Raw genomic sequence first — 19467 nt, forward strand, 5'->3', positions numbered from 1 at the left:
AGTCATTCTTTCTATGTGTATTCATGTTTTATTACATTATGTACACTTATATTCTCTTTTGTAGCTCATGACAAGGTTTAGGTGGTAGAGCAGCCTACGGCTGAATCTCGCCCAACAAATAAAAAACAAAGGAATTATTGTAATCATTATTATTTTAGCGTCGCTTTTCTTCCACATTTTGTCTAATCGCGAGAATGAAGATGATTGATGATACGATGAAATTGATGAAGGGACACTTACCAAGAACATCCATGTGAACTTGAGCGTGGTATCGCGCTCTTCTAACCACTTCGCCACAGAGGCCGGTACGTATAAACAGAACACAGCTGTTTGGTTTTACCCCACCTTAAGAAAATTCTGCAGGAGCCCGTACTCGTACATTGCCATGTACAGCGTGTTCAACAATAACTCGTTCACAAACTTTAAACCAATAGGTCTATTTGCCTGTCGAATTATGGACATTACAAATTTCGTTCCAGCGTCGACCCAAAGAACTTCAAAATCCAGCTTCACTTGAAATGCGACTATTATACCATCGCGGGTACGTTTGACATCAACGGACGAATCCTTGTCTTTCCAATAACAGGCCACGGACCTAGCAACTTGACCATGTGTAAGTATCCACCCAATTAAAATTATGTCTTTACACTAAGGGAAGTCATTTTTAGTCTCTTGAAACATTGTTTTTTTTATTGATATTAATATTTGAATACAGTAACAATCACAAAATTTTGGTAGACTTAGGTATACAACGGCTGTCAGATGTGCTTATAACGTTTTATGATAAACTGACTTGAAAACTGTTTCTAACGTCTTTATTTTAATATGTTCAAATAATCACTTTAAGAGAAAATATTGCTTCTCGGTCATTTAGAAAAAAAATAATTAAAAACCACAACACTATTTATATTTTCTTGGAATTGTATATTTAAGGGCAACATATTTTGAGTTTGTATTCCAAAAATTATGATGATATGAAAATTAATATGATACTTTAAATATATAGGCTATATAGCAGAATACATGTATATAATATACATAATAATATCATATGTATACAAAAATATACACCTGCAACCCCGTTGTTTGACAAATGAGAATGAAATTATTTTATAGGCATATCAATCTACACGTGTATATATTTTTGTATAAGAAAGCAAAATAGAAAAATTGCAGCTAAAATTTAAATTTCCCAAATTTTACAAAACACTATTTGCTTGAGATTGTTGCGAAATACTATATAACTTTAAAAATTGTTTGAAATGGAGGCTTGGTAAATGTTTCCACGACTAAATTAAATGGCTGCTCGTTCGTATATCAATGTCTGTAATGCACACAATTAGCAAAGATAACTTTTATATGATAGAAATCCACTCCTCTCATTTTGAGATACATTTCAATTTCATTCTTCAACTTTTTATTAAACTAGTATCAAAGTAAAAACTATGACTTACTGATATAAAAGCATCAAATAAATCAAATAATTACTTCTATGTTTTTGAATATATATTCAGATAATAATGTCCAATTGATGATGATATTCTACAATAATTATTTGTAGTGCTAGAAAGAATTCATTTAATATATTTTTCTTTCTCATGCGTCATCTCTTGACTAAAAAGTTAATTAGGGATCATTTAATCCTCTTAGATAAAATAAAAATTTACATAAAATAGCTAAATATTGTAATGAGGCACCCCTAGCATATTTCTTTTGCTGCAGCGGTCGTCCGCCCTCTTGCCCCCTTTTGGCACCGCCTCTCCTGAAATAATAATTATTTTTGCCTTGAGTTCGCAACAGTACCTCTTCATCATCATTGGATGGACACCTACAGGAAGAAATGGAAGATTTTGGATTATGGATTAGAATACAGAATTAGCCCAACCCCACACACAGAAAAATTTCGAGAGTATCTCATAAAAGTTGCCTTATGCCAAAAATACAATGTACTCGTATAGCACTAACGCTAACATACAAAGGAACCAGAAAGTTCGTGTCATGAGACTTACGAGATCAATTTAATGGTCTGGGGGGGGGGGGGAATTGCATTGGCCCACATACAATACGATGTCGTAATTTAAACGAACAGCTTTAGTCCCCCTCCAAACGTAATTTATGAGGAATTTACAAGGCGGCAAACAGCTGCTATTAATTTCGTTTCCGTAGAAATAGCTATTTATAATAAGTTATCACAAAAGGGGGATTAAAAATTTTAAAAAATATACCCTTCACTTCATTATTTGACATGCATACAGAGTGTCCAGGTACAATACCGACCAGTGGCGCAACCACGGGGGGCGCATTGCCCCCAAAACCTTCGACGGAAGTCAATTCTAGGGGGCAAGTGGGGCAAATACTGACGGTGAAGGGCACCTGCAGGGGGGCACAGAGGAGCAATTACCCCCCTGGATTTCTAATTTTATTCAAATAAAAATAAATTTCGCAAACTTTTCTTGCTTGCTTCGCTCGCAATATCTGCATCTCTCAGTTTCGTCGTCAATTTCAGAGCCGTAGCTAGGGGGTGGCGGGAGTCGGCCATGGGTGCCGAGCGATCTAAATGAAAAAAATTGTAAAAAGAGAGGATGGAACATTAACATTAACCACAATTACAGGTTTTGTAGTTGTATGCTTGTGCGTATATGTGCGTGTACGTGTGGGTGTCTGCACACACACACACACACATATCTTACTTTGCCTCTAATTTTGCGTCATCATTCTTAATTTACCGAGTACAGTACGGTGTTGCGATAACGTAAATGCCCCCTTAAGGACGAAGCATGTGGCAACAAGGCAATGTCAGTTCTCATTGAGGCTCGTACCAGCGAACAGCCTCAACGGTGCATGCTACGTTGACAATCCAAGCACATTATATTGAAAACATATTTCCAACAACTTTTCCCTCTTTCCATTTTTCGCCATCTGCACTAATAACACAGTTATCCTATGGTGTCAAGACTTTTGAAACACCTTGTACATATACAGATTGTCAAAAATTGAACTATTATTATTTCATGCGCTTAGTCTGACATTATTTTGGATGCTACTGTTGAGTTCTGGCACATCCAAGACATAAGGTTTGATCCAAAACATGATCAAATAGTTGAAAGAGTTATTTTTAGACTTTTCGCGGCCATATTGACCGCCATGTCTAATATTTTTTGATAAAGTGGGTCTTTTAATTTCTTATCATTATACAGTCATAAACTGCAAGTAAGGTGAAAATAAGATAATAAATAACTGCAATAAACTAACAGGTTTCAGGTGTAGAACCTTCGTCATGAGCGCCATTTTGAAGACGCCATTACAGACAAACGAGGGCTTGAAAACTTGTGGTCTGTGGTGTTTTAGATTCGGGAATTAATATAGTATCGGCCCCTCAAAGGACACGTTCTCCGCATGAAGTGAAATATTTTCCGGCGTTTCGACCCCACTATATAAAGTATTGACTACCAATCCTTTTTGACAAAATGTTTTGTATCAATACATTAATTTTATCTTTCCTTCTTGAGCTCAAGGTTGTTAAATTAAGTATCTCCAACCACTAATAAATAATTTCTGAATTGATTCAATTTTCCCGGTGTGACTATTTGCTGCTACGTTCCATAATTCACCTCCATATTCCACTAATGGTTGAACCAAAACTATAAATAGGAATCTAAAAGTTTCCATTCTATTTAAGGAAGTCCATTTTAAAAAATATAAAAAAAACACCTTTTTAGATTTTTTACAAACTTCAATTATATGTTCATCAAATAGCAATTTAGAATCTATGATTATGCCAAGATCCTTATGACTAGAACAAATAGAAATCTTATTAGATGTTATAACATATTGAGAAACAATACAATTTGTTTTCTCGAACATCTCAATAGTTTGCATTTAGCAAAATTAATTTGTGGACTCATTTGATTGATTGAGTTGGTGTTTTAAGTCCACTCTATGCACAGTAAGGATAATCGGGACTAGACCTACAGTTTAAAGTGGGATCCGAACCACTATGTGCCACCACCGGGAATCGAACCCGGGATCCCTTGATTACAAGGCTGCACACAATGTATGTCACACCATTGTACTACTCTATTAAGATCATCCTGTAATATTAAGACGTCCGATCCATTTTTTATTTCCCTAAATATTATCTTCGGAATGCATTTATCATTCATTTTCTGTCATTAAAAAAAAAACGTTTGTGTGCTTGTTTTCCATTATTAGCTAATGTGCAATTGACGATGTTAAAAAAAATATATTTCAAATCGTTTGTCCCAAACAAATGCTATAGCACTTTTGAGTAATTTATGAGGATAATAACGATTTTGATACTATTACTAATTCAACCACTAGTAATAATAATAATAATAATAATAATGTCATTATTTTTGTTATTAATATTATTATTATTGTTGTTTATATTACTATTAATACTATTATTATCATTGATACAATAATCCTTGTACTTGCCCCCCAGATAAAAATTCGTGGTTGCGCATCTGATACCGACATACTTTCACAGCGTGTAGAGGACACCAGGGTGAACAACTTTTGTTTGGATTATTTGTCTTATTTCAATACTACGATCCCTCGAGAAACGGTATGTTATGCAATCACTCCGTACAGATTCAGTGTTGGCGCTGGAATTATTTTCCTATTGGGAAAAGTGTACTACATGAAAACACCTCTATACTGTTAGATTTGCTGACAGAATGTTGTCAACGAATCTCTCCAATCAAGCGTGTAACACCACGAGCATACATGCTATTTACACTACGTTTTGATGTAAAGATAAAATTCGTAATTTTCATTCACAGATACGTACAACACACTCAAGATGGTAGCACTTTGTTGTTGGTTAAACAGTTTGTCCGTAGCACATTAGTGCATTGTCCTAGAGAAAAATAAATAATGCCAATTGCAACCATGGATTCTATATATACACAGGACAGAAAAAATACTTTTTCGAAGGCTGTGGCGTCATAATGAAGCCTCCGCGAGCAAAACCTTACAAAAAGAAACTTGTCCGTCCTGATACTCTCTACACGCTGTGAAAGTTGGTCGGTTTTGTAATTGGACACCCTGTATTTTGGTTAGATTTCTTTGAAAGCATGCTAAATGCACATGTTGCAAGTGCAGATGAGTCGATCACAATCAAATACATAAATGGAGTTAATCAAACGGTTCCGGGTTCTGAGTAGGACTGTAGGTCTAGTAGCCCTACCAATCAGATTATCCGAATATAAGGTGGACAACTTTTACGTAATCATCTTGTCCACAGTACAAGATAAGATTGCTAAAATCAGCACCGAAAGAAAAAGTATCACACTGTTAGGACGCGCACAAAAAACTTTGTCTTAATTACAGTTTTTAAATTACACTTTTAGTACCAGTGTTGACGTAAGCAAAGGCAGGTGCAAGCCAGAGTGGCGTTAGTGGCGGAAAAATAGCATGATCGAAAGATGATTACCTACAAAATTAAAGTTACGTAAGTTCAAAAAAAGAACCATTGTTATGAGTAACCTTGAAATAAGTCACAGTATACTTTTGTTCTCGAAGGTCAGGTTGAAAATATAGGTTGGTCCACACATTTCAGGGATGGTTGAATCTTTCGATTCACTTACGTCATCGTAATTTACAATTAATGCATTAATGTTCAAATCACCACACTGAGACATTCTGCAAACAAAACCACCTGCATGCAGAAAGCGTTGCAAACTCATAGAAGTAAAATAATCCACACGAAAATCCAGCGTTGTTACAGGATTCATTACGTAAGGTAAAAACAACGGCCAATTTGTAGTATGGGATACGCTGCCGCAAATGACGTCTCACTTTAAACCCAATGCTATTTCTTTTGTACTTATTGCTTCACCTTTATGGTTTTGCACCAGTAATCATTTCCCATAAATTTGGCTTCTTTCTTTCATGCGAATTGAATATTATTTACTTTCATTTTTTTAGACAAAATGATATAACATGGTAATGTATATTTCTAAGGTTTGATATAGATAGGAGTGTATTTGAAATTTGTTTGTAGATTTTATGTAAATTGTATCTTATGTAAATAAAATATATAATGGACATAATCAGCCATATGCAATGCTGGAAGCCCAATAAATATATTGATGATGACGATCAAAACAAGACAATCTGTGACAAGCATCCTAATAACGATTTTTGTTCCGCCAAATATAGTGCACTTCGTAAAATAACTTGATGACATGGCAAGGCAAGATAAGTGTGAACATTTTGCAGTAATATGCTGTAACTTGCAATGAGCTTAGAGATTTGTGTACGTAATGATATTTTATAACATTTTTATTTTCTAAAAATAATCATGTGAACAGCAAGGAAGTAGTGCAGCTTAATAAGTTTGCTTGACTTATCCTTAGAAAAATAACATGGCGAGTTCTATGCGTGCGGGAAGGTCTCCGTGTTCTCCGAGCTTGTTTTCAAAACACCAGCAAGGACAGCCTTTGGAAAGGGGTGAGAAACAGATTCTACTCAATATTTATGTAACGTTCTGTCAGTAGTATCCTGAGAAACCAGTAAATGAAGTGGTTAAGTTGGTATCCCAGTGCAGTGGTGTGTCAGTGTCTGCAGTTTTAAGGGTTATGAAAGAGAGAATGACCGGGAGAGTAACAATGTATGCGGCTGCATATTCGTCTGATATTTTGAGAGCGGGTTCTCACATTCAGAGGCTCTTATATAAAATGAATAGGTGCTGCGAACTATGAGTGTAACAGCAGATGATTGCGATCATGAATCAGCTGACGCGGAGTGATATATCGAATCGGTGAGACGGTTTGTTTACAGAAGGTCTCAGGGTTGGTGATTTACATTTTAGTGTTTCTTTAGTTTTTCTCCTGTTTTAAGCTTATTTAAAATTCTAAGCTGTTCGGGAAGAAGCACTTCAGTTAAGAAAAGAATGCAATTTGCAGCAAGCAGTTTTCTTTATGCTTATCCTTTTAATAGAAAACATTGCAGACATGACATAGCTAGATGTTGGATAAACATTGTTTCGAATCTTGAGGACCGAGTAACAAAGTTGCCCCGAGAATATAATAATCATAATTTGAACTAAAATTGTTTTCATTGTTATTTGTTTATAATAGTTATGTGCAGAGTGGATAAAAATCGTGATTTTATTAGAAAAAATATTTTTGATGATTTTTTTATTTAAATCGATTCTTTATTTAAAAAAACACCCTTAAAATTGCTTGTATGTTTTTTGGCACCATACATATAGATGTGTATGTTTTTTATAGAAAGGCCTTTTCTGGTAAACGGTCCTGTAAAATATTTGAACAGTTTGATTAAATCAAATATAAAATTATATGTAAGTAAACATTTTTCTGTTTCTGATACTGTATATAGGAACCTAATATTCTACTTTCACCAAAAATGATTCTGATATCTATATTGATTGATTGATATGTTGTTTTAAGTCCACTTTATGCACAGTAAGGCTAATCCGGACTGGACCTACAGTTTAAAGTGGGATCCGAACCACTTGTGCCTCCACCGGGTATCGAACCCGGGACCTCTTGATTACAAGGCGACGACGCTACCACTGCGCCATCGGGGAGGCCCCCTGATATCTATAAAATCCTTATGTACATTATTCTATAAATTATTTCTTGAAATTAATTTAAATCAATGTTTTTTTAAATTACCTGATTTAAATCAATCCACCTTGAGTATATCGTATAATAATAATAATAATAGTATGACCACGACGATAAAAATAACTATTGTTTTTATTATTTCTACCGTTGAAGTTTTATCAATGGCCTGACACCCCTACAATAAATTTTGGCGATGCCAATAGGGAGAACCTGTACACTTGAGTGCATTTTTCTGTCTTAAACTAAAGTTTTTGAAACTAACATTTCTTTTCTTGAAATTCCAGACAACATGAACGTAACGTACACAATGATCGGAAAACCTGTGAAACGAGATGGCAAGACCTACATGGATCTGACGTCATTCAAGCTAGACAACAAGGCTAAACGGGCCACTTTTGACTTCGCCAGCCTCTTCGGAAAAGAAAATGTGATAAGTAAGTTTCAAATATTAAATTTTAGTTTTATTAATATTAGGTAAAATTCCAGGTGCTCCGCTTAGGACAATAATAAAATCAATTATTATGTTTTCTTTACTTACAATGATTTATTTCCAGAACTTGTTAAATGCACAAATAAACTCAGAAAGTTTTGTTACTCGTGTATGCCTAAACGCACGGCTATGAAATTAGGCGGGTTGCAGAAGTTCGCGCTGTTGCCACGTCGGAGCGCAAACCCGTGCGTTCGGAGGTTTAAGAGAATGAAAGATCTCGTTGTAGAGTTGGTCTTTGTAATCCATGTGATAGAAACTGACAGTATTTGCTCGAAAGGTCAGGGATGACACAAAAGTGCCCCGGAGAGAGGTCGGCCTGACGCTCGAATAGGCAACGCAGCCCGGTTGACGTTGCCACACAGTGCGCGGGAACCAGCGACTTTTGTCCAGCTCTCGCTTTGCTTTTCCCATATGTGGCACCAGCGCAATTCTGCCCAGCCGCCTATTTTCATGGCCGTGCGGGTTAGTACACTTCAACATGAGCACCGTTGGTGTCACGGCAAATGTTGATATCCGCCGCTGCGCTTAAACTTGCAGAACGATTACCAATGCAAATAAAATTACGTAATTAACGATAATCGTTATGTTTAAAACAAATACAATACAGGCGCAGGAAATCTCACCACTTCCATCATCATTTTTAGTGCTTATTGATTTTCGTTGATATGGTTACAACAATTTGTTTTCTTCCTTTTCCTTTTTAGATATAAAGTCTTTTATACAGCGCAATGAGAGCAATATAGTAATATATATAAAAACAAACATGTATAAGTTAAAAACAACATAAGTTACATTAGCTTTGAACATCACAGTTTGAGAATAGGACAGTCTCAATGTCTAAACGGTATGCTTCCACGGCGCATACTTAACTAGCATTTGTGGCGTCACATTGTTGATGGCAGTACGAATTCTTTCGCGTGAGTCTGGCAAATCTCAAACCTTTGTAGCATACACGTTGTTCTTAACAAAACCCTAGGCAGAGTCAACGCTTTAGTGCGGCCGCGCTAGATAAAACAATTGTTTGTGTGCTGTTAATTAAGAGTTTGTGCTGCGCTGTTGCTTCCTATTAAGCAACTTTATAATATTATTTTTCCTGACCATGGATTGTTTTAACTTATTTTAAAATATCCAAAACTTGCTGATTCCCCGGCTATTTATTTATCCCAATCTTGTATTAGACAGGAAAATAATGAATTCTAACTATAGTGTAAAATGTAACTAATTTTAAATGTGATCGTAAATGTCACCAATTAGCTTAGGGACTCCGAAAACTATGGATTTCACACTAATATCGGGAGTTTTCGCAACACAAAGTCATATCAGCCTGAATGTTAGAGAACCCTAGAAACACTATCTTTGTGCAGGATTGCATAGAGTCACGGATGTCTGTTTGTGCGGAATTTAATATCGGTCGTTTTCGATTATTTTGACATGTCACACCTTCCCACCCCACCCCTAGGGGTGCCAGGGGTGTCTCACCCCCAAAGTATTCTTTCCATATTGCAAGTAATACGTGTACCAAGTTTTGTTGAAATTGCTCCAGGCGTTCGAGAGTTATGCCGGAACAAACATACATACACACCCCCACATATACATCCATTTTTATATAATATGTACGTATAGAAGATTACTGAAATTGTACTCTAAACAAAGCACCACATAAAAATCTTGTAAAAAATATTTGAATCATTTGCACTATTCTTTTAATTATAGAATGAAATAATGAATTGAAAATATTATCTCATATGAAACATTGTACAGGGTGGCTCAATAAGTCACTTAACACCCTCAGTACAAGGCCACTGCAGCGCGCAACATGGAAATGGTGATGACCAATCGTTATCAGGCCAAGGGGGAACCACATTGACGCCACCCACACAGTCGGCGGCCATCTTGATGTCCGCCATCTTGAATTCAACTTCAGAATTTTAAATGGGAAGGGGGTCGTGCGACATATCAAAATGGGCTAGAATTTCACGAGACATGCAATGGTGAAGGTTTTTTTGACGTATCTTTAACCAGTAAAAAGTTATGACTGAAATCTTGTACCAATTTGCTCTTTTTCGAGGTGTTAGAAAAATGCCTTAAAATTTGTTTAGCGCATCGGTAATGCATCGAGATCAAAGTGATGTCTAGGGAGAGAAGTTCGCATGCCATTGCACATGATTCTAATCGGATACATCCACGAAGAGCTCCGCATTATGAATGGTTGTAGCGAACAATTTACAGTGTGACGCTTCTATTAAATGAAAAGTCCTTCACAGTGACAAGGCTAATGTTTATGTTCATAAGGAAGTTCATAAACAGAATATTCGATGATTTTTATCTGATAACCCATTTTCGACAGATCAAAGCTGAATGGTTAGTGTTGGTAAGTTAATGGTGTGGCATGCTGTGTGGAACACGATTGGTTAGTCAATTTTCCATCAACAGAACCTTAAATGCTTAGGGCTACTTGGATTTGTTAAATAAACAGGTTTTTTCATTCTTGCTTATGGAAGGAGGTACTTTTTACAGAGTTTTTTCAATAAGGAGGAACACTATGGGAACGTTGTGAAGCAGTTTCTGTCCAAAGTTAGTTATCAGATGACAAGGGTCACCTATTCTGTTTATGAACTTCCTTATGAACATAAACATTAGCCTTGTCACTGTGAAGGACTTTTAATTCAATGGAAGCGTCACACTGTAAATTGTTCGCGACAACCATTCATAGTGCGCAGCTCTTCATGGATGTATCCGATTAAAATAATGTGCAATGGCATGCGAACGTCTCTCCATAGACGTCACTTTGATCTCGATGCATTACCGAAGCGCTAAACAAATTTTAAGGCATTTTTCTAACACCTCGAAAAGGAGCAAATTGGTACAAGAATTCAGTCATAACTTTTTACTGGTTAAAGATACGTCAAAAAAACCTTCACCATTGCATGTCTCGTGAAATTCGAGCCCATTTTGATATGTCGCACGACCCCCTTCCCATTTAAAATTCTGAAGTTGAATTCAAGATGGCGGACATCAAGATGGCCGCCGACCGTGTGGGTGGCGTCAATGTGTTTCCCCCTTGGCCAGATAACGATTGGTCATCGCCAATTTCAAATTCCATGCCGCAGTGGCCTTGTACTGAGGGTGTTAAGTGACTTATTGAGCCACCCTGTATATTCACTAACTACGGCGTCAAATTCAATGAAAAGTAAACAAATGAGAATTACGAGAGAGAGAATGTGCATTTCACCGGTAATAATCAATTAACAAACTGTATTACTTTCGACAACATGGACTCCATGACGGGGTGGTTAGCACAGCTCGCTACGACGCCAGGGTTCGAATCCTGGCCTGGGCATGGGTGTTCTTTGTGAGTGTCCCTTCATGAATTTCATCATATCGTCACTCATCCTCATCTTCGCGATTATCCAAAAGTGGCAGAAAAGTGAAGTAAAATAAACCAACTCAATCATTCGACAGTGCTCAACGTGAGAGGATATCCCCCAGCTAAACAAATTCTCGCAAAGCATCCGCCAGTTCTTACCATCCTAAACCACAGGGGTAATATTTTCCAATTCAGGCGCTGTCATGCAACACTGCAGAAAGTCACAGCATCAACATCACCGTCTGAAACTAAGAAAGAAAAAGTTCAGTTCAGAGAGCAGGCCACTGTAAAATTGCTGCAATGGCGCCGGAGAAAAGAGACCCGAATCCTTGTGTTCCAATTTTCAATATGACTATCTTTATAGAGCATATTTTGATAGATTTTATCGGTCATATTCAGCATACTTTCGCTTTTTCAAGGAATATACAGCCATTTCCGAAGTGGATTCGTTCATATTCCCATGTTCACTAAAGTTGTTGATTGTTTTACAATTACACGTCTCAGTTTATTTCCCGAAAAATGGTGAAATAATTTTGGATTTCTCCCTGCGGCTATAGCTGCTTTGGAACATGAACTTGTCAAAACGGAAATTGACACTTGGCAATTCCTTCATGTGAAGTGCCACCCACCTATATTTTCATCTATTTCACCGATAAACATGCTGTTTTTGTTATAATCTATCCATGTGCTTATTTTACGTCGCTTTCTGTCTCTTAGTTTCATCGCGACGGTGAGAATGACATTTTAAATCAAATTTTCACCTGCATTTCGCGAAGCCAGAAATTTTTGTAGGGGAATCAGGCCATGTAACTTATATACTAAGATGGAAGTATTATTACAATAATAACTATTATAAACTGATTAAGTAACAATTTTATTCCAAATTTATTATTATGATTATATAAATGGGATATTTTCCTACTCGATCTACTAGATGAGTGAATGTCCAGCGCAAATGTTTATTTTTTTATATTTCATACAGTTGGTGTTATCTTGTTTTTATTAACTTCTACGTGGCTCGTTTACGAAGAAGTTTAATCTAAGGGGAAGCTTTACAATAAGTTTATGTTATGTGACCTCTCACAATTTCAAATTATAGTGCATATTTTTTAAAACTTTTTGGTCGAGAGCACTTTTTTTGATTTTGCATATTTTGGTGATTTTTAGGTTAGCCCTACACATCACATACGCTAATTAACTTCCTTTAAAATTATTATTATTATTATTATTACTGCACAGAATTTTGCGAGTGCCGAAGAGTATGCTGGAAATGGGAGTGAATATATCAATAATAGAAATAAGCAAAATAATTGATAGTGCTTTGCATAAATGTCTCGCTTCCATTTGTTTAAAAGTATAACAAGCTTTATCGAATGAGAAAGATCCGTTCTCCGTCAACATCTTGGACGTAGTTTGGAGAAATCGCGCAGGAGGACACTGCCACGTAGTAACGCACAGAGACATCTGCACCAAAGAGTACGAACTACGTGCGGAGTAGAGTTTCTCGCTGTAGGATGGGATAGTCTCTGGAAATCAATTTATTCGGTTCATTGATATTTATTTTAATTTAAATATTTATGAGCCCTGTATGTACAATTTCCTGGGAGAATATGTTAATTAAAAATATGTTTCAAATTGTACAAAACAGCTCGCATATGCAGAAATAAAAGAGAGCAGGTACTTTTTGTTGCCAGTCAAAGAAATGTTGGGTGTCGAAACAGTGAACCTAGGGCTGTGTGATATTTCGATATATCGATATCGAGTCGATATCTTTAAAATATTCGATATATTCGATATGTAGATATGGATATTATGGACGTCGATATGTCGGTGTCGCCATTCTTAAATTTGTCAGTATTAAAATACATGTTGGTCTGTATATGCATTCTGTTGCTCAACAGCAAACAGTACAAAACAAACAAAACGGTAAATAAATCGCAATCGCCCTTTCTCGGTCACCATCTCATGACATTTGAAAATGTTACCTCAACCAAATTTGCTTTACTATGCTCTTTCTTCGCCACAGAAAACGGATGTATTACCTGAGTATTTATAGATAAGTCCACATTTTGTTTATAGAAATTACTAGAATCCACAGACCGTGCTCGAAAGGTGTAAGACTGTACTAGAAGCGAACACCTTTCGAGAAACATAACGCCCAAACACACGCACATATATACAAATTCCACTGTATTGTCCGAGTCCGACGTCTGATTGCAAGTAGGAGCAAGACTTCATGGCGGAGTGGTCATCGTAACGTGCTGCAAGCCATTCGCGATTAAAATTGCCACCTGAGCGCTAGTGTCGCTTCCAATATGGCCGCTCTATGTAGGATAAATCTTTGTTTACAGTAGTAGAACGTAATAGCAGCGTGTTCTCATCGCTGGTATGGAAGAAACGTTTAAATTACGCGATATTTTTAAATATTGCGAATGCGTTGTGAATTCCCGGAACTATAGCGAAGGTAAAGCTGTGCTGAGACCGAAGCATTTAGTTATGATAGGCAAAAATAACACGGAAAACGCAGACGAAACTAATGCATACGCACTGCTTCTGCACCTCGGTTGTTACTGGGCTCTCAGAAATAATTTGAAAATAAAGCAATTCACCTGTATTGCAAAGCTTGGACAGGAGAAAAAGAAAAATGTAACCTGTCGTTGCAGTTCTTTCCCCAAAGAGGCAGGCTGGTTTAATAACAACAAGGATGATAATACGTAATAATAATAACAACAACAACAATTTCATTGAGGCTATCTTCAGTCTTCACTGAAAATTGACTTACTGAATGAAACGGCAACATTAGCATGTCAATTTCCATTATCTGACTTACCTTTATGATTACAGACATTAATTAATTCTCAAACTATTTTCATATTCGCACTCAATCGACTTGCACCTGTTCCAAATTGCATGCACAATACATTGTTTTCGAAAAAAAATGTAATATTCATAAAGAACAATTTAAAACTTACATTCATGGTAATAAAATCAATTTTCGGAAAATAAAGTAAACAGACGTGTGCATTCTTCGTAATTTCCTTGCCGCATTTCAGTTATGCCAATCTTGTCAATCAGTTCTGTTTTCCCTGATTTATTTACAAATTTCATTTTGTTGATTCCACGGGGGTGGAAAACACATGTCCTGACCCACAAAACGATTTAGAGGAAAAACTGAAAAGTAGACGTTACTTTCTCGCATGTTCCCCATGCTTTGAACGACTTCAACACAGCGAACTGTCCTGCGTCGAGTGGTTCCTGAAAATCTCACCAGATGGCATATCGGATAATTTTAATCGCGAATAGGCTCCAGCTTCGAATCCTGGCCAAGACACAAGGGGTAGAAAATAGATGTAAAATAATCTAAATACAACAATTAAACTATATATATTAATTCTGTTCGTTTATACATTCATTGCAAAAGAAAATTGCATATCGTCCTAGTTGTTCTGTAGTACATTATCATTAAGTACCTTCGAGCAGCCATAATGTAGAGTCCGGTCACATTCAGAACACATCCAACTGAGTGTGCATTTAGCCAGTGAGTCTGTCTATAGTTTGGAATCTCATGGGATAGGTGCTGCGTTTAAGTGACGTCAGCGGCTCGCTTGTTGATTGCGGCTTCTGTAGTTCCAACTCGCTTCCGTGATGCAAGCAGAATCCAAGATCTTGGGGGAACAGAGGGAATTTACCGTCCACCAACAATCTTGTCACGAAAAATCCCCCCCCCCCCACCAAAAGAACAGTTTCGTGGAGGAGAATTTTTGTTGTAAGAACAAAGATAACCAATTCGTTTTGACCACAAATATACTTTACTAAGGATAATATCGAAAAACACACATAAAAGATAGAAGGACATCTGTGTTGGTGTGTGATTGTGTGTGTTGCATTCTCTCTCTCTGTTTCAACATACCATTAACACAATAACTACACCCTGTCCCAACTATCTCTGGAGAAGGCGAACGAAAACAAGTATCTGCGCAAGTGGTGACGCGAGACAGCTCCACCAATGAACACGTGAGAGGAACGGGATTGCGTGGAGGGGGAAAAGCGACTGCCGATACCAGCCTTCCCAGCAGCATGTACTGCTTCGCTCTGCCCAGTCGATCCCTCCCCCCTTCCTCTTCCGCTGTGTGCGACCTTGCTCCAGATATACCTGGGCCACGGTTTATGTATGCACAATATTTTACATTGCTTTTCTGCCACTTTCAGTTTATCGCTACGTTGAGGATGTGATGATACAGATGAAGGACGCTCAAAAATAACTGCCATGCTCGGAATTCAAACCTCGCGTCGTAGCGCGCTGCGTTAACCACTCCGCCACGGAGATCGACTCATATGTAATACTAATATTTAAATACAGTACAACCTCGTTAATCCGGACATCGCTCAATCCGAACAGGCAAAGGGCCAAAAAAAATACAAGGTTTTAAATGTGGCTAGAAGTTAACAAGAGAATTTCCCAAAGAAAAGTCAGTCAACCACTCATGAAATTCTGTATCCCGCAGACTTTGTACAGTACTGTATAGTGTATTTAGGCCTATGCTCTTTAAATACACCATAATAAACGTGTTTTGTTGCTATAAACGTAGTTTTAATGCACTTTCTACTGTTCTTTTAAGATATTTCAGTTAATCCGGACTTTCGTTAAACCGGTCAACTTATCTCCACCATTAGTCCGGATTAACGAGGTTTTACTGTATTTAGCAATTTAGATTTATATGTAATAACATAATCAATATTTCATGTAATAATTCATGTACAGTAGTCTCTCTTTAATTCGAACTCCAAGGGGAAACGAAAAATACTCGAATTATCCAAAATTCGAATTAACAAAAACATCACGTCATTAAGGATGATTTCAAGGGGAATAGACTTCTGTTCGAATTACCTAGTAATTCGAATTATCCTAGTTCGAATTATGTATGTGTGTTTTGTGTGTGTGTGTGTGTGTGTGTGTGTGTGCCAATGAAAATCTTCATCCACCCACCAGACTTCAATGATTTTGCACTTTGGGGTGCAGAACTGCAAGATACAGGAACAATGATCTCCTTGTGCCAATGAGTGAAATCTGATCTCTCCTTTCCAGGTGAAACACTGTCTCGAGTCGTGGAGGAAAACAACCAGGTGCTCTTGGATGAATTTTCGAAACCTGTGACGGAGGCAGCTGGCGAACTGTACAAGGCCATAGCCAAGAAGATTTTCGACGTTGTCCCATACGAGGAAATATTCCCTGGATTCTCAGAGTAGATCCGCCATTAGACTCGCTTCAAAGTTTCATCACCTCATCAAAAGAATTTTACTCACTGTGTATTCCTATCATCGCGTGATTCTCCAGGAACTATTATGCCTCCAAAATATCTGTAGCCTCGAGCATGTAAACCAACAGGTACAGTGCGATCCATGAGTATTACCGTGCATATTCGTGCGCTTTACTTGACCCAATAAGAGCTTCAAGAATTAAAAGAAAACTCAAAACAAGCTGTTGACAACTTCTGCACCAGTATACATAAAAATCCATCGCTTAAAAACACACAGGATGTAAGAGAAAAATTAATGAAAATAGTCATGGACAATTTGCCGAGCAATACTAGTGGATCCAACTGTACCCGCTCCCCTTTCTATCTAGCACAACGTATAGACTGTTACTAGTGTAGTGATCTTGCCTACCTTGTGGACCCAATACTCCTGTGTTTGTATGACAGTATTGTTCTATGGTATTACCAATGTACCATACAACAAAAATCAAGCTAATAATCTGAAACATAATCTTGTTTGTTGCATATTTTACTGTGTCTTGACTAGCCTCATATTCATATTTGTGAGAAAGCACAGACTCAGTGTTGCCAAATGAAGCGAAATTTCTTGTTTGCAGAAAAATTCAGCCAGAATTTTAGATGGTGAAAGGGAAAATGAAAAATTTCATGAAAGAATACATGAATTACAGGAAATTGGCGTCCGGCTCACATAAATTTTATTTCATTAAAGTGCAAATACAATTTTCTCATTCCTAGAGAACGAACAATAAGTTTTATTTTGGAGATTTGGTTCAATTAATGTCTCTCCACTATCACATAATTCTTCCAATAACAAATTGAGTTTATGAATTTAAAATTTTTGCAAAACCTATAATTGTGTTATCTGCTGTCCCCTTCTTGTTTTCGTGTATCCAGTCGGTCCTAATATTTTGTTAATTGATGGTTCGAATATTTCAATGTAAATAATATTTATAACACCACTACTAATACTAAAAAATTAGTAACAATAATAATAACAGTTCACAAATTTTTGAACGTGTGATTTCTCTGAGATGAAGGGAATATTTTGACCAAAAAGAGATTTTTACTTTCTTATGGAAAATTGTCCATTCTGGCTTTGGCAACACTGCATAAACTTGAATGTTTTAAGAAATCTGCGTTACACTCGAAGTTTCTTCCGCATTTTGAAGTCTTATGCATCATAACGAACTCTAAACTTCGACAGCTAATCTTCATGCCATTTCATTACAATTGTTCAGCTAATACATTGTAAAAATATCTCTCCTCGACTCTCTTCATAACTACTCTAGTGGTAAACGAACGTACAATCTTAAATGGAACACCCTTCTTACAAAATGACTTCATTGTATATTTTTAAAATATATAATTTGTATGTAGTCACATTAACAAACATTAATTCCCATTAATAGTGTCTCGTTTACAAAGCATTAAGAAGCATAGTAACCTATGATTTTGGGCATAGACTTGAACATTTATTTACATAGCCCATGTTTTTCATTAATAAAAACGTAACATCGTTCCAAATAGGCTTCATTTCCAAATAATAATGAAGTTTGCAGTTAAACGTTTGTATCAGGAAGTGTTAATAACTTGTAGGTTTGGCGACACAAGGGGACACAATAGGGATACTTCTTCAAGGTCATAGCTACAGATATGATGGTGGATTGTATGTATGCATGTGTATTGTGTGATATTTGCCTTATGTGGATCAACAATATGCAAAATATGAGAGTATTCGTGACAAAGAAGAGTGTTTGTAAGGTTACATCTTAAAAGTAGTAACTGAATTATTTTCAGTTCTAAATAAATGTGTTTTTATATGTATATACATGTCGTGTTTTTATTTTAATTTAAGCACAGTGAGTGGTTCCTAAAACTCTTAATCTACAGAACTTGGAATAGTATCTTGTTAGATAGAACTTTATCCCTGTTGAATCTAATCATATAGGTTCTCACTCTGCTCATTCAGAAGTGTACTTTTCTCACACACTTGGATATACATGCTGTATGTAGCACACGAGATACCATCTGTCGGCAGCGCTTTCCAATAATATGTCCAGATGAGGTTTTGTTGAGTTTAGAGTGAGTAGTTGGGTATTTCAGGTCTAAAGGAGTCTGTCGTATGAGCACTTTCGTGTTTTTGCAATATTTTTAATATCGTGCAAGCCAGTTCCAGTTTTCTGCGGTGTCACGCCAAAACATTTAATCTTATTAAAGAAGGGCAATATCTGATACCCTGGGCTGCATTTTAGCAGGCTAGCGAGGCGCTGCAGCCTCTGTGGGGGACTGAGTTGTGTCGTCCATGTTTGCTTGTCCCTTCATCCATCACGTCATCACCATTCATTTTCCATCATCGCGATTGGCCAAAAATGACAGAAAAGCGACGAAAAATTATCATGAGTTTGCTTGCAAATGTCCGTAGAAGTACAAAAACTTTGCTACCATGGTTTGGAATTCAGACAATCTCTAGTTGTTCAAATAGTATCACAATTGCTACTGTTGAAACAACCTGTAAAACCACGTAGTATGTGAAAAGGATGATTTATTCTTCACTGTGGTTAACTGGCTTTGAGGTGCAGCATGCAGGAGAGAAGCTCGCACCGCACGGAAGTGCTCGCTGGCGTCCACAAGTCTAAGTGAGTTGCTCAAGTCTAATATAACAGAGAAACTATTAAAGATAACTTCACTGAACTTTTTGCATTTGAAGCTGCAATA

The 19467-nt window shown here is 36.9% G+C and overlaps 1 protein-coding gene across 1 annotated transcript in view; it reads left to right on the forward strand.

Annotated features, from left to right (window-relative positions):
* Positions 1 to 18576, forward strand: part of LOC145993838 (protein takeout-like) — a 74530-nt gene extending 55954 nt beyond the window's left edge. Inside the window, exons 4-6 of the mRNA XM_083129674.1 lie at positions 480 to 613; positions 7904 to 8053; positions 16563 to 18576. Coding sequence (XP_082985800.1) covers positions 480 to 613; positions 7904 to 8053; positions 16563 to 16723 — 445 coding nt within the window. The 3' untranslated portion in view covers positions 16724 to 18576. The remainder of the gene's footprint in view (positions 1 to 479; positions 614 to 7903; positions 8054 to 16562) is intronic.
* Positions 18577 to 19467: the final 891 nt, after the last annotated feature.

Source organism: Lepisma saccharinum, chromosome 10 (genome assembly GCF_977018435.1).
Source record: "Lepisma saccharinum chromosome 10, izLepSacc3.1, whole genome shotgun sequence".
Taxonomy (NCBI): domain Eukaryota; kingdom Metazoa; phylum Arthropoda; class Insecta; order Zygentoma; family Lepismatidae; genus Lepisma; species Lepisma saccharinum.